Source organism: Salvelinus namaycush, chromosome 10 (genome assembly GCF_016432855.1).
Source record: "Salvelinus namaycush isolate Seneca chromosome 10, SaNama_1.0, whole genome shotgun sequence".
NCBI classification, from domain to species: Eukaryota; Metazoa; Chordata; class Actinopteri; order Salmoniformes; family Salmonidae; genus Salvelinus; species Salvelinus namaycush.
In genome coordinates this window covers 36295912-36310728 of record NC_052316.1, presented here as the reverse complement: position 1 = coordinate 36310728, position 14817 = coordinate 36295912, and the positions used below count along the sequence as shown (strand labels likewise).

Genomic DNA, 14817 nt, shown 5'->3' with positions numbered 1-14817 from the left:
ATCAGCAAGGTACAGTTACATAACAGGGCAGAGGCTAGAGCAGGGTATAATGGGGAGGGGAACAAGCCAACTGTAATATGAAGAGGGGCCCTGGGCTCCTGACAGGGGTCACATCCTATTGAAGGGCTCCCAAAAGGCGCTCAGTGCCTCCCAAGCATGTCTGGGCCACCCAGTGCATCCGTCCTATGCAACCCTGTGATTACATGTTATGATGTAATTCTGTTCGCTGGGACTGAATACACAATATGGCTAGTTCTACCTATAGTACACTTGAAATTGCTGTCTGATTCAGACCACCTAGAGGTGAAAGAAACGCACATCCATTTAGGTGAGGTGCTGGCTAGCGGAGTGGAACACTTAAAAAAATTAAAGGAGAGCCGCACACTCTAGGAGCTCAGATGCAAAACTATTTATGTCCAACGTTTCGACAGACAAGCTGTCTTCATCAGGGTATAATGACAGACACTGCGGGGTGACATTTATATAGTGTCAAAAGACACACAGGTGTCTGTTATCATGGCCGGGTGTGGCCTGATATCATTGTATGCTATTTTAATATATGAGAATTAACCAAAGAACATAAATGGATAGCGTTCTATCATAGATACAATTTGGCTACAAACATTTACAATAGAATAATCACAAGAATGGCTTCAGATCAAAGTCTATGTTGAGACCGAAGGGAGCAAGGGTCTTTAAATGAAAGATTCAGACCACCTCCCTTGTTTTGAGGAAAGGGCCCCCCGGAGTGAAGGACAAAAGGTTTTTGGATTAAAGCTGAAGGATGGGGCTGGAGAAATGTATGCACTCTTCATATTTGGATCTATGCATGCAATGGTCGATGAGCTCAACATGTACTGTAAATGTTGTAGAATGCACCTTTAAGTTGGGGTTCATAGAGCACTGGCTACCTTTAGGTGGGCTGGGTTTGGTTCAGGTTTAAGCCGTGGGATTTGGACAGAACAGTACAGTCCATAGTTGGCCCCGGGTCATCATGCTCCTGTGTTGAATTTCTTACTTGATATTCCTGGTAGACATTTTGTATGAATCAAATGAATGGCTGCTCCTGTACTAAATATAGCTGTGTAACCAGTAAACATCCTGAAGAGAAGCAGCCCGAGCGTCAAGAGCCCTGGCCTCCCGAGTGGAGCAGAGGTCTAAGACAATGCATCACTGTGCCACTGGAGATCCTGGTTCGAGTCCAGGCTGTCGCAGCCGGCCGCGACCGGGAGACCCATGGGGGCGGTACACAATTGGCCCACCGTCGTCCGGGTTAGGGGAGGGTTTGGCTGGCAGGAATGTCCTTTGTCCCATCGCGCACTAGCGACTCCTGTGGCGGGCCCGGCACAGTGCACGCTGACAGTCGCCAGGTGCACAGTGTTTCGTCCGACACATTGGTGTGGCTGGCTTCCAGGTTTTTTGGGCATTGTGTCGAGAAGCAGTGCGGTTGTGTTTCGGAGGACGCATGGCTCTCAACCTTCGCCTCTCCCGAGTCCGTACGGGAGTTGTAGGGATGAGAAAAAGGGGGTAAAAAAAGCCCTAACCCCTTGGGCTGGATGTTTATTTCTTTAATACCTTTTTAAAATGTTGATTTTTATTTCTGATTCATTCCACTCGTTTGGATCCAGAGGATGTCCTTCCCTCAGTCAGCTCGCTGCAGAGACCCAATGAGCAGCTGGGCTGGCCAGCCTGACAAGGAGAAGTGCTGCCTAGTTTAAAATATCAAACAGACACTCTGCAGAAGACAGTGGGGGGGGGGGAAAGGGTAGTGGTGATGGTTTATCATCTGTTTTCTCCCCTGGAGATGGTCTGAGCCCCTTAAATCACAGGCAGCTGTAACGTTCCTTTAGTTACCCCAACGACTACGCTCTCTCCTCACACATTTGTGATGTTCCAACCCTCTCCGTAAGGAGTCCGCATGCTTCCTAGCCGCAACAGTTCGTTATAGTTTGTGCATACAGTGCCTTCGGAAAGTATTCGGACCCCTGACTTTATCCACATTTTGTTAGGTTACAGCTTTATTCTAAAATTGATGAGGGGAAAAAACTATTTAATCAATCTACACACAATACCCCATAATGACAAAGCAAAAACAGGTTTTTAGAAATATTTGCAAATGTATGAAAAAACAACTAAAATATCACATTTACATAAGTATTCAGACCCTTTACTCAGTACTTTGTTGAAGCACCTTTGGCAGCGATTACAGTTTGATCGGGTTCAAGTCAGGGCTCTGGCCCAGCCACTCAAGGACATTCAGAGAAGCCACTGTGTGCTTAGGATCATTGTCCTTTTGAAAGGTGAACCTTCACCCCAGTTTGAGGTCCTGAGTGCTCTGGAGCCAGTTTTCATCAGATGTCTCTGTACTTTGCTCCATTAATCTTTGCCTCGATCCTGACTAGTCTCCCAGTCCCTGCCTCTGAAAAACACCCCCACAGCATGATGCTGCCACCACCATGCTTCAGCATAGGGATGGTGCCAGGTTTCATCCAGATGTGACACTTGGCATTCCGGCCGGAGTTCAATCTTGGTTTCATCCTACCAGAGAATCTTGTTTCTCATGGTCTGAGAGTCTTTAGGTGCCTTTTGGCAAACTCCAATTGGGCTGTCATGTGCCTTTTACTGAGGAGTGGCTTCCGTCTGGCCACTCTACCATAAAGGCCTGATTGGTGGAGTGCTGCTGAGATTGTTGCCCTTCTAAAAAGTTATCCCATCTCCACAGAGGAATTCTAGAGCTCTGTCAGTGACCCTCTGGTTCTTGGTCACCTCCCTGACCAAGGCCCTTCTCCCTGTATTGCTCAGTTTGGCTGGGCGGCCAGCTCTAGGAAGAGTCTTGGTGGTTCCAAACTTCTATTTAAGAATGATGGAGGCCACTATGTTCTTGGGGACCTTCAATGCTGCAGACATTTTTTTGGTACACTTCCCCTGATCTGATCCTTGACAAAATCCTGTCTCGGAGCTCTATGGACAATTCCTTCGACCTCATGGCTTGGTTTTTGCTCTGACATGCACTGTCAACTGTGGGACCTTGTATAGACAGGTGTTTGCTTTTCCAATTCATGTCCAATCAATTGAATTTACCAAGGATGATCAATGGAAACAGAATGCACCTGAGCTCAATTTTGAGTGTCATAACAAAGGGTCTGAATACTTATTTAAAAATAATAATAATTAATTAGCCAAAAATTCTCAACCTGTTTTCTCTTTGTCGTTATGGAGTATTGTGTGTAGGTTGCTAAGAATTTTAAAAATGTAATGTTTTAAATTAGACTAACGTGGAAAAAGTCAAGGGACCTAAATACTTTCTTGAAGGCACTGTATATTATGAGGACATTTTGTGATGTCTTGGTGAGGGTTTTTTCAGCTGTTCCTTTTTTTCTTCTGGAGGCAAGCAGAAGATCTGAACCGAAGTCTACGCCCCTTCGTCTGTGATTGGTCAACAATAGGGATTCTTCAATAGTCTTTCATTCAACGAGACAACTCACTTTTATGCAGTTTTTTTCATTGAAGAATACATCAAACGTCTTAGTAAGATGCAAAATTGTGCGACTTCGGCAAAAAACGTGTTTTTCAAGCACAGGTCTTTTTAGGGAGGTTAGCTGAGTTCGGATAGGCTCCAGCCGAACTGAAGCATGCTGATGCCTTCCTAAAACCGTGTCTCTCTCCCTCAGCGCTCTTAAAGATCCCCTTGTGTTTCTCTTTGCTTAGCACATGCTTGTATTCAGTCTCTTGGTAGTGCTATGGCAAATATTTTGTATTGTTATTAATACAGCTGGGTAATGATTATAAGAATCTTAACTAAAGGATGCAACCACAGACCCAACCACAGTCTGGTAAAGCAGCCACCTGCACATAGCTGTGGTTTGCTGCCGCCTCTTATAACCTGAACTGAAGCGCTCTGATTCTGTATCCATATTCCTCTAGCTTACGTAAGGTGGCTGTGGTTTGGATCCTCTTAGCTTAGATAAGAGAACCTGTTGTGAATGTTAGAGCCCGACCGATATATCAGTTCACCGACATCGGACCATTATTTTATGTCGGTATCGTGAATGTCTACCTCCTTTCTCTGGCTTAAAGCCCCAACCCAGGAATTACAACACAGGAATTCCCTCTGAAGTAACTCCTGATCAGAGCACTGGACTGACTCTGATCAGGACTCATTCTATTTTGTATTTGCGCAGAAAGTTCTAGATTTTAACATCATTCAAGAAGATTCTGAGCACAGTTCATCTTCGCTCGGACAAAAGTCCCTCGGGCTAGTAATGCCCACTCGAGCGTCAGTTATTTGGCTGTGGTCCTGACCATATCTCACTTCTCTCATCCTTCCTGGCCAAATGCTGCAGCTACCTACTCATCCTTCAGTAATAATAGTTGAGTAGCTGTTGTTGGAAAATAATGGGAACCCCCTGGTGCTTCTACAGAACCCTACACTCACAGTTGACTGTTTTCTCGCTCTTCTGGTGGTGATGGCTCTTAGAAACACATGCATGTACATGCAGAACACACAACCGCCACATTTCCCAGAGGAAGTCTGTCCGGATTCTGAGGTTTATTTGCCTCTTACAAGAGATGTTTTGCCAACTGACAGGAGTATGAGTTGCAGCTCCCTCGTCTCTCGATCACTTTCTCTCCCTCCCTCCCTCCGAGTCTGTCTCTTCCTGATGCCAACAGATATTGTTGTTGACTTGAGATCCTCTCCCACCTCAGATTTTAGTAGGCTTTCTTGGAACCAACCTGAGGTACCGTAGTAAAAACCTGTAACTCATGTTGCATCCCAGCTCTTGGATTGGTTTGGCGTGTGGGGATGTGTGTGTGCAAAGCAAGCGTTACGTATGTTACCCTGTCTGTTTTGCTTGCAGGAGTATTGAAGGGATTTGGGGGAGGTGCATATGTACACTATATATACAAAAGTATGTGGACACCCCTTCAAATTAGTGGATTCGGCTTAAAAAATCTATAATAATTGAGCACACAGCCATGAAATCTCCATAAACAAACTTTGGTGACTTTCAACGAGACCTCAGTGACTTTCAACATGGCACTGTCATAGGATGCCACCTTTCCAACAAGGCCATAAGTCAAATTTCTGCACTGCTAGAGCTGCCCAGGTCAACTGTAAGTGCTGTTATTGTGAAGTGGAAACATCTAGGAGCAACAACGGCTCAGCTGCGAAGTGGTAGGCCACACAAGCTCATAGAATGGGACCGCTGAAGCATGTAGCGTGTAAAAAGTTTGTCCTCGGGTTGCCTCTGGAAGCTACGTCAGCACAAGAACTGTTTGACGGGAGCTTCATGAAATGGGTTTCCATGGCCGAGCGCTATTCCAAGCGTCGGCTGGAGTAGTGTAAAGCTCACCACCATTGGACCCTGGAGCAGTGGAACCGCGTTCTCAGGAGTAATAAATGACGCTTCACCATCTGGCAGTCCGACGGACAAATCTGGGTTTAGCGGATGCCCGGAGAACGATACCTGCCCCAATGCATAGTGCCAACTGTAAAGTTTGGTGGAGAAGCAATAATGGTCTGGGGCTGTTTTTCATGATTTGGGCAGGCCCCTTAGTTCCAGTGAAGGGAAATCATAACGTTACACCATACAAGGACATTCTGGATGATTCTGTGCTTCCAACTTTGTGGCAACAGTTTGGGGAAGCCCTTTCCTGTTTCAGCATGACAATGCCCAGTGCACAAATCAAAGTCCATATAGAAATGGTTTGTCGAGATCGGTGTGGAAGAACTTCACTGGCCTGCACAGAGCCCTGAACGCAACCCCATCTAACACCTTTGGGATGAATTGGAACGCGGACTGCAAACCAGGCCTAATTGCCCAACATCAGTGCCGACCTCACTAATGCCCTTGTGGTTGAATAGAAGCAAGTCCCCGCAGCAATGTTGCAAGATCTAGTAGAATGCCTTCCCAGAAGGGTGGAGGCTGTTATAGCAGAAAATAAATGTAGCCTTTATTTAACTAGGCAAGTCAGTTAAGAACAAATTCTTATTTACAATGACGGCCTACACTGGCCAAACCCAGACGATGCTGGGCCAATTGTGTGCCGCCCTATTGGACTCCCAATCACAGCCAGTTGTGATACAGCAAAGGGGGGGGACCAACTTCATATTAATGCCCATGATTTTGGAATGAGAGTATTCACATACTTTTGGTCATGTAGTGAATATTAGTTAGGCCTATATCATGTCTAGGTTATTGGTGATGACAGGGTAAGCTGGATGGGGTGAAATGGTTGAGCGTAGAGGCAAACCATGTGACTCCATAGGACTGCTAACCGTTTAGCATGATCTATTACCATCAAATTTTATTGGTCACACATTGTTAGCAGATGTTACTGTGAGTGTAGCGAAATGCTTGTGTTTCTAGTTCCGACACTGCAGTAATATCTAACACGTAATCTCACAATTCCCCAACAACCTAATACACACACACCTAAGGTAAAGGGATGGAATAGGAATATGTACATATAAATATATGGATGAGCGATGACCGAGCACCATAGGCAAGATGCAATAGATGGTGTAGAATACTGTATATACATATGAGATGAGTAATACAAGATATGTTAACATTATTGAAGTGACTAGTGATACATTTATTAAAGTGGCCAATGATTTTGAGTCTGTATGTAGGCAGCAGCCTCTGTCAGTGATGGCTGTTTAACAGTCTGATGGCCTTGAGATAGAAGCTGTTTTTCAGTCTCTCGGCCCCAGCTTTGATGCACCTGTACTGACCTCACCTTCTGGATGGTAGCGGGGTGAACAGGCAGTGTCTCAGGTGGTTGTTGTCGTTGATTATGTTTTTGGCCTTCCGATGACATCAACTTTTTACACGCTACACGCTTCAGCGGTCCCATTCTATGAGCTTGTGTGGCCTACCACTTCGCAGCTGAGCCGTTGTTGCTCTTAAATGTTTCCATTTCACAATAACAGCACTTACAGTTGACCTGGGCATGGAGGGCAGGTAGTTTGCCCCCAGTGATGCGTTGTGCAGACCGCACCACCCTCTGGAGAGCCTTGCGGTTGAGTGCAGTGCAGCCCGACAGGATGCTTTCAATTGTGCATCTGTAAAAGTTTGAGGCTTTTAAGTGCAAGCCAAATTTCTTCAGCCTCCTGAGGTTGAGGTGCTGTTGCGCCGCCTTCACCACAATGTCTGTGTGGGTGGACCATTTCAGTTTGTCCGTGATGTGTACACCAAGGAACTTAACTTTCCACTGCAGTCCCGTCGATGTGGATAGGGTGGTGCTCCCTCTGCTGTTTCTTGAAGTCCACCATCATCTCCTTTGTTTTGTTGACATTGAGTGAGAGGTTGTTTTTCCTGGCACCACACTCCCAGGCCCCTCACCACCTCCCTGTCTCGACGTTGTTGGTAATCAAGCTCACTACTATTGTCATCTGCGAACTTGATGATTGAGTTGGAGGCATGCATGGCCACGCAGTCATGGGTGAACAGGGAGTACAGGAGGGGGCTGAGCACGCACCCTTGTGTGGCCCCAGTGTTGAGGATCAGCAAAGTGGAGATTTTGTTTCTTACCATCACCACCTGGGGGGCGTCCAGGACCCAATTGCACAGGGTGGGGTTGAGACCGAGGGCCTCAACCTTAATGATGACATTAGAGGGTACTAAGGTGTTGATTGCTGAGTTGTAGTCAATGAACAGCATTCTTACATAGGTATTCCTCTTGTCCAGATGGGATAGGGCAGTGTGATGGCGATTGCATTGTATGTGGATCTATTGGGCCAGTATGCAAATTGAAGTGGGTCTAGGGTGGCAGGTAAGGTGGTGATATGATCCTTGAGTAGTCTCTCAAAGCACTTCATGATGACAGACGTGAGTGCTACGGGGCAGTAGTCATTTAGTTCAGTTATCTTTGCCTTTCTGTACCCAAGACCAATGGTGGCCATCTTGAAGCATGTGGGGACAGCAGCTAGCTGGTCTGCGCATGCTCTGATGACGCGACTAGGGATGCCGTCTGGGCCGCCAGCCTTACGAGGGTTAACACGTGAGTAAGACATTTAAATGTTGGCCATGGAGGAGAGGGGGGGCCCTCAGTCCTTGGTATTAGGCCCCGTCGGTGGCACTGTATTATCCTCAAAGCGGGCAAAGGTGTTTAGTTTGTCTGAAAGCAAGACGTCGTTGTCCGTGACGTGGCTGGTTTTCTTTTTGTGGTCCGTAATTGCCTGTAGACCCTGCCACATACGTCTCGTGTCTGAGCCATTGAATTGTGACTCCACTTTGGCCCTATACCGACATTTCACTTGTTTGATTGCCTTGCGGAGGGAATAACTACACTGTTTATATTCGGCCATATTCCGTCATCTTTCCATGGTTAAATGCAGTGGTTCATGCTTTCAGTTTTGCGCTAATGCAGCCATCTATTCACGGTTTCTAGTTAGGGTAGGTTTTAATAGTCACAGTGGGTACAGCATCCAATAAATGCAGTCTCATGATATATAGTTTGCAAAGAGTCCAGTGAAGTTCCTTGAGTGCCGTCGTGGTATCGGCTTGAGGGATATACACGGCTGTGATAATAACCGACGAATTCTCTTGGGAGGTAATATGGTCGGCATTTGATTGTAAGGAAATCTAAGTCAGGTGAACAAAGACTTGAGTCCCTGTATGTTACGATTTATACCGTGAGTCGTTACTCAGGAAGCATACACCCCTGCCCTTCCTCTTTCCAGAGAGATGTTTATTTCTGTTGGCGCGACACATAAAGAATCCCGGTGGCTGTACCGACTCCGACAACATATCCCGAGAGAGCCATGTTTCCGTGAAACGGAATGTTACAATCCCGGATGTCTCTGGAAGGCAACCCTTGCCCTTATTTTATCTAACTTGTTATCTAGAGACTGGACATTGGCGAGTAATATCCTCACCTCGCAGTAGGTGGTGTGCACGCCTTCGAAGTCTGACCAGGAGGCCGCTCTGTCTACCTCTTCTGCGGCTACGTTGTTTATTTTGGGCCGGCCTCTGGAATCAGATCTAATGCCATGGGTGGTGGTGCAAACAAGGATCCGCTTCGAAAGTCGTATTCCTAGTCGTAATGTTGGTAAGTTGACATCGCTCTGATATCCAATAGTTCTTCCCGGCTGTATGTAATAACGCTTAAGATTTTCTTGGCTAACAATGTAAGAAATAATACATAAAAAAAACAAAATACTGCATAGTTTCCTAAGGACTAGAAGCGAGGCGACCATCTATGTCGGTGCCATCTTGCGCATCTTGTCGGCGCTGGAGTTTTACTGTGCCAAACCATGACTCCTATCTCCATCAACCCTCCTCCTCGAAAGACCGACCAAGCCTCAGCAATAAAGTCATAGAAGGATTCTACAGCTAGAGCAGATAGGTTGTTTTTTTATGTTAGCAAACCCTTTTCCTAACCTTAACCTAATTATCCTTACCTGCTATGAAAAGTCCATTTTGACATAAGCTGTATCCAAACTAGACCAAACCTGTGTGGATAGAGATGAGCAGCGGCCATTTTTTGTTCACCTGGCTGCTATAGCTTCTGGTGGTTGTAATGTAGTAACACGTTTTGTTTTTTTGTTTAGGTATCAAGAGCTAGACATGGCAAAGACCCTGAAGGAAAACTTGAAGTTCAAACTTGTGATTGAGTACCCATTGCTACACATTGTTCTCAAGGACCACTGCCACAACTACCCACTGAAAGGACCAGGTAATAACAAGCACACCAACCACACCTACAGTAAGCTGCAAGTAGGCAATCCATCATCCCTTCTAGAAAGTTTTAATGTAACATTTCGCTAAGAACAACCTCACCAAGGCTGGTGTTAGTGAGGGAGCAGAACTCTGACATGATGAATTGGTCTATCCTTACATTAACATGACATCTCCAGTTAGTTTCATTAGTCAGCAGTGTGTTTGATATAGTCCAAATATATTTTGCATGTCAGCAATCAAGTGTTCAAGATGTGTAACTTTCAAAATACACATACAGCCGGTATGATGCATTCAATAATGGGTTAATTTAACAAATACCAAAAGATAGTTTTCCTTTAATGTCCTGCAGTCTCCTAGTGACTCCATTATGACAACATGCTGCCCCAGAAGAAATGTGTGTTCTGTGTAATGTCACACATACTAACACCTATCAGAAAGTGTCTCAAATATGATTCACGTAGGAACTGTTCAAATTATGGATGGGGGTTAGGGTTAAGTCAGTAAGGGAGAGTGGCCAGAATGTTGGTCGTCCTACTTAATCTCATAATCAAGACAAGTCTTACAGGAGGCTACGTCATACACAGACGCCAAGTTGAGGTAGTACATGCCCTGAGATGCCAATGTCAGGGACAGCAACAAAAACAAACAGTAGGTAGGCCTAATCAAATCACCACACTTGGCCTCGGTAACCCTATCAGACTCTTATCAGGGACCCAGAACAGATGGAGCCTTGAGGTCATTTTAGCTCGAGTGTGTTGCTAAGCTGTTACACTGTAACTCTAATACTTGTTCTGCTACTGAGAGAGTCTCCACAACATTGAGAGAAAAGCCTGTAGGAAGTGATGAAGGGTAATCGGACCCTGTGGTATGCTGTCTGTTTCCGATAAGGCGGTGTTGCCAAGCTGTATCTCTGTAGTGTCAATTATAGTAACATTACTACTGAGTCACCACAACAGAGAGACGCCTGCATGAGGTGATAACACATCGGACACTGTGGCGGAACAGCTGTGTATTTACAGAGAAGATCTGTTGTGGTCCTTACTGGCTCTGGCAGCTTGTTCTGTGGCAAGGATGGGCAACTGGCAGCCCCCCTTTTGAAGGCCCTCGGGTAAATCCCCCCCAACAGTTTTATCAGTCACTGATAATCACTCAATTAACCCATGTCGGCTAACATGTTTTGGATTGGTAAGTTAGTCTATCGGCCAGCTATCTAAACTTGTAGTAATCAACCATCGATTTTGTTAGTCTCCCTCATATATTAAAAACTGCAAACATTTCTTACCACCCTATGGCAAAATGTGTAGAATGGCAGGAAATTAGCTGTAAAACCGCTAATTTTCCTTTCTGCCCCATGGCAAAATTAGTAGAATTGCATGAAATTAACTGTAAAAACATAACTAATTTCATACAAATGTTTTAAAAATGGTTTAATCTTTCCGCCTCATGACAAAATGTGTAGAATTGCAGAAAACTAGCTTTAAAACAGCAACTGCGGCCCCTCGTGTTCAGATTTTTTGCATCCCCCACCCCCATCAAAGTTGCCCATCCCTGGTCTGTGGTCAGTGAGTGACGGTCAGTCACGGTTGCTTTGGGTTGAGTCATGCCCTATGATAAGCCCCACTTCAAACACTGATATATTCCTACTAGCACTGACTGTTGATAACTACTTTATTGGGGGAAAATGTACTTACTGTGATGTGGTTCTCACCCAGCTATCTTAAGATGAATACACAAATTAAGACGCTTCATATATAGAGTTGAAGTCAGAAGTTTACGTACACTTAGGTTGGAGTCATTAACTCGTTTTTCAACCACTCCACAAAGTTCTTGCTAACAAACTATAGTTTCGGGAAGTCTGTTAGGACATCTACTTTGTGCATGACACAAGTAATTTTTCCAACAATTGTTTACAGACAGATTACTTTACTTAATCACAATTCCAGTGGGTCAGAAGTTTACATACAAAGTTGACTGTGCCTTTAAACAGCTTGGAAAATTCCAGAAAATGTCATGGCTTTAGAAGCTTCTGATAGGCTAATTGACATCATTTGAGTCAATTGGAGGTGTACCTGTGGATGTATTTCAAGGCCTACCTTCAAACGTAGTGCCTCTGCTTGACATCATGGGAAAATCAAAAGAAATCAGCCAAGACCTCAGAAAAAGAATTGTAGACCTCCACAAGTCTGGTTCATCCTTGGGAGCAATTTCCAAACGCCTGAAGGTACCACGTTCATCTGTACAAACAATAGTACGCAAGTATAAACACCATGGGACCACGCAGGCGTCATGCCGCTCAGGAAGGAGACGTGTTCTGTCTCCTAGAAATGAACGTACTTTGGTGCGTAAAGTGCAAATCAATCCCAGAACAACAGCAAAGGACCTTGTGAAGATGCTGGCGGAAACCGGTACAAAAGTATCTATATCCACAGTAAAACGAGTCTTATATTGACATAACCTGAAAGGCCGCTCAGCATAGGAGGAAGCCACTGCTCCAAAACCGCCATAAAAAAGACAGACTACGGTTTGTAACTGCACATGAGGACACAGATTGTACTTTTTGGAGAAATGTCCTCTGGTCTGATGAAACAAAAATAGAACTGTTTGGCCATAATAACCATCATTATGTTTGGAGGAAAACGGGGGACGCTTGCAAGCCGAAGAACACCATCCCAACCGTGAAGCACGAGGGTGGCAGCATCATGTTGTGGAGGTGCTTTGCTACAGGAGGAACTGGTGCACTTCACAAAATAGATGGCATCATGAAGATGGAAAATGATGTGGATATTTGGAAGCAACATCTCAAGACATCAGTCAGGAAGTTAAAGCTTGGTCGCAAATGGGTCTTCCAAATGGACAAAGCATACTTCCAAAGTTGTGGCAAAATGGCTTAAGGACAACAAAGTCAAGGTATTGGATTGGGCTTCTTAAAGCCCTGACCTCAATCCTATAGAGAATTTGTGGGCAGACTTGAAAAAGCGTGTGCAAGCAAGGAGTCCTACAAACCTGACTTGGTTACAGCAGCTCTGTCAGGAGGAATGGGCCAAAATTCACCCAACTTATTGTGGAAGGCTACCTGAAACGTTTGACCCAAGTTAAACAATTGAAAGGCAATGCTACCAAATACTAATTGAGTGTTGTAAACTTCTGACCCGCTGGGAATGTGATGATAGAAATAAAAGCTGAAATTAATCATTCTCTCTACTATTATTCTGACATTTCACATTCTGAAAATAAAGCGGTGATCCTAACTGACCTAAAACAGGTACTTTTTTACTAGGATTAAATGTCAGGAATTGTGAAACTGAGTTTAAATGTATTTGATTAAGGTATATGTAAACTTCCGACTTCAACTGTATTACTAAAATGTATAACAAGTCATCTCACTTTGTCAGCCTCATTCTTTCATTCTCTTCACATGGGTATTAATCTTGTGAAATGTTCTAATCAATTTTCTGAAAATGTTTACAGTGAAAAAGGAGCTTTTGGTCATGGAGTATTTCTTCACATTGATATAACACTTTTGCGCCCCCTGATTCCTCACCCTCTCCTACAACAAACGTCCGCCGTATATTGTTGCAAAGCTAATGGTCTGGCACGCCGCCTCATTTGACTAAGGCCCACTGAGCCAAATTATGCCGTCAGCGTAGCCAGACCCTGCCCGTGCAAATGTATAAGTGTGTGCATGTGTGTCTGTTAAGCATGGTGAGACTGCAGTGTGTGTGTGTACGCAGCATGGCAACTCCCACATCCTGTTAACGATTGCCCACCACCGCCCTTTCATTTCAGTGGAGCCTGTGTTGGCCCATGGCAGTCCCATGATAGAGGGGGCATGGCGGGGTAACGGTCGGAGGGAGGAGGGGGGGACGGAGGTCTCACAGCCCCAACTGGGGCCACCCTTCCTGGGAAGCTCTCCTGAGACTGACCCACCCAAGAAGAAAAGAGCCAAGAGAGAACCAGAGGAACTTGAGGATGGGGAGATTGGAGATGATGATATTGAAGCTGATAAGATGGTCAAAGAGATTGTTGTTGCCCATGGTGATGATGATAATGGGGATGATGAGATGCCAGTTGATGGTTTCCATGGTGACGACAACCCAAATGGTGGTAATAACCATGTTGATACCCATTCTGGTGGTTGTTGTATTGGAGATGCAGTGATTGCTGCTACTGAAACTGTTGATGACAAATCAGAGGGGACCCAGAGAGAGTAAGGCAATGAGCCAGAACCTGCAGTCTGTTAATCTCTTGAGCCATTTCCCAGTCAATAGTAATGGTAATATTAATATCGATCATGGTGCTAATGGTAATGACACTGGGTTTGATGTCAGTAAAAATTATGTTAAAGATGCTAGTGAAATTACTGAAGAGTTGGAAGCAGAGGGAGATTGAGTCTTGGCATGTTTTCTTTATGTAATCAGATGTGATTCAGTTGGACCCACTTATAAAAATGTCCTTGTTGCATTATTTACCCTTACAGTAGTGGTTATTTCAACAGCTAATTGGATTTTATCAACTAACAATGTTCATTTGTTTTGTCATCCTTTTTATTTGATTTTGTACATTATCAATTGAGATGCTTTCTTAAATAAAAAATAAAAACATGTAACATGAAGTCACTGTTTTTATTGACTGGGATATCAGACACCTTTTTGATTGCGTTGTACAGTAGCTACGAAGTCTGATGCATTTATTACAAGTTTTGAAATGGTCACTTTCATAGGATTCTGTCAAAGACAAAGTTGGTTAATTATTCGTTATAGTTGTTTAGACGTTTCTCAGTTGGAGTGCTAGACAGCCAGTATCTGTCATCATGCCCTGTTCAGATTCATCTGTCTCAATGGAGCTTCTTTCTAGGTGGTTAACAAGGTTTAACCTGACTAATTCCGTCCATTTCATAGTTGGCTACAGAATCATTTTGCTTGTTACGTAAGTTACCAAAGCAACAAACTCATGTCTGTATTTTCTGTTAGAGTATAATGGCGATCTGAAATGTCTTCATTTCTCAGAACAAGAATAGACTGAGTTTCAGAAGAAAGTTCTTTGTTTCTGGACATTTTGAGCCTGTAATCAAACCCACAAATGCTGATGCTCCAGATACTCAACTAGTCTAAAGAAGGCCAGTTTCCAG

At 44.5% G+C, this 14817-nt stretch overlaps 1 protein-coding gene across 1 annotated transcript in view; it reads left to right on the top strand.

The window, feature by feature from the left end:
- The window catches only part of znhit6 (zinc finger HIT-type containing 6), a 38553-nt gene extending 24258 nt beyond the window's left edge, over positions 1–14295 (top strand). The window contains exons 9-10 of the mRNA XM_039002815.1: positions 9560–9684; positions 13476–14295. Of these exons, the coding sequence (XP_038858743.1) occupies positions 9560–9684; positions 13476–13900 (550 nt within the window). The 3' untranslated portion in view covers positions 13901–14295. The remainder of the gene's footprint in view (positions 1–9559; positions 9685–13475) is intronic.
- Positions 14296–14817: the final 522 nt, after the last annotated feature.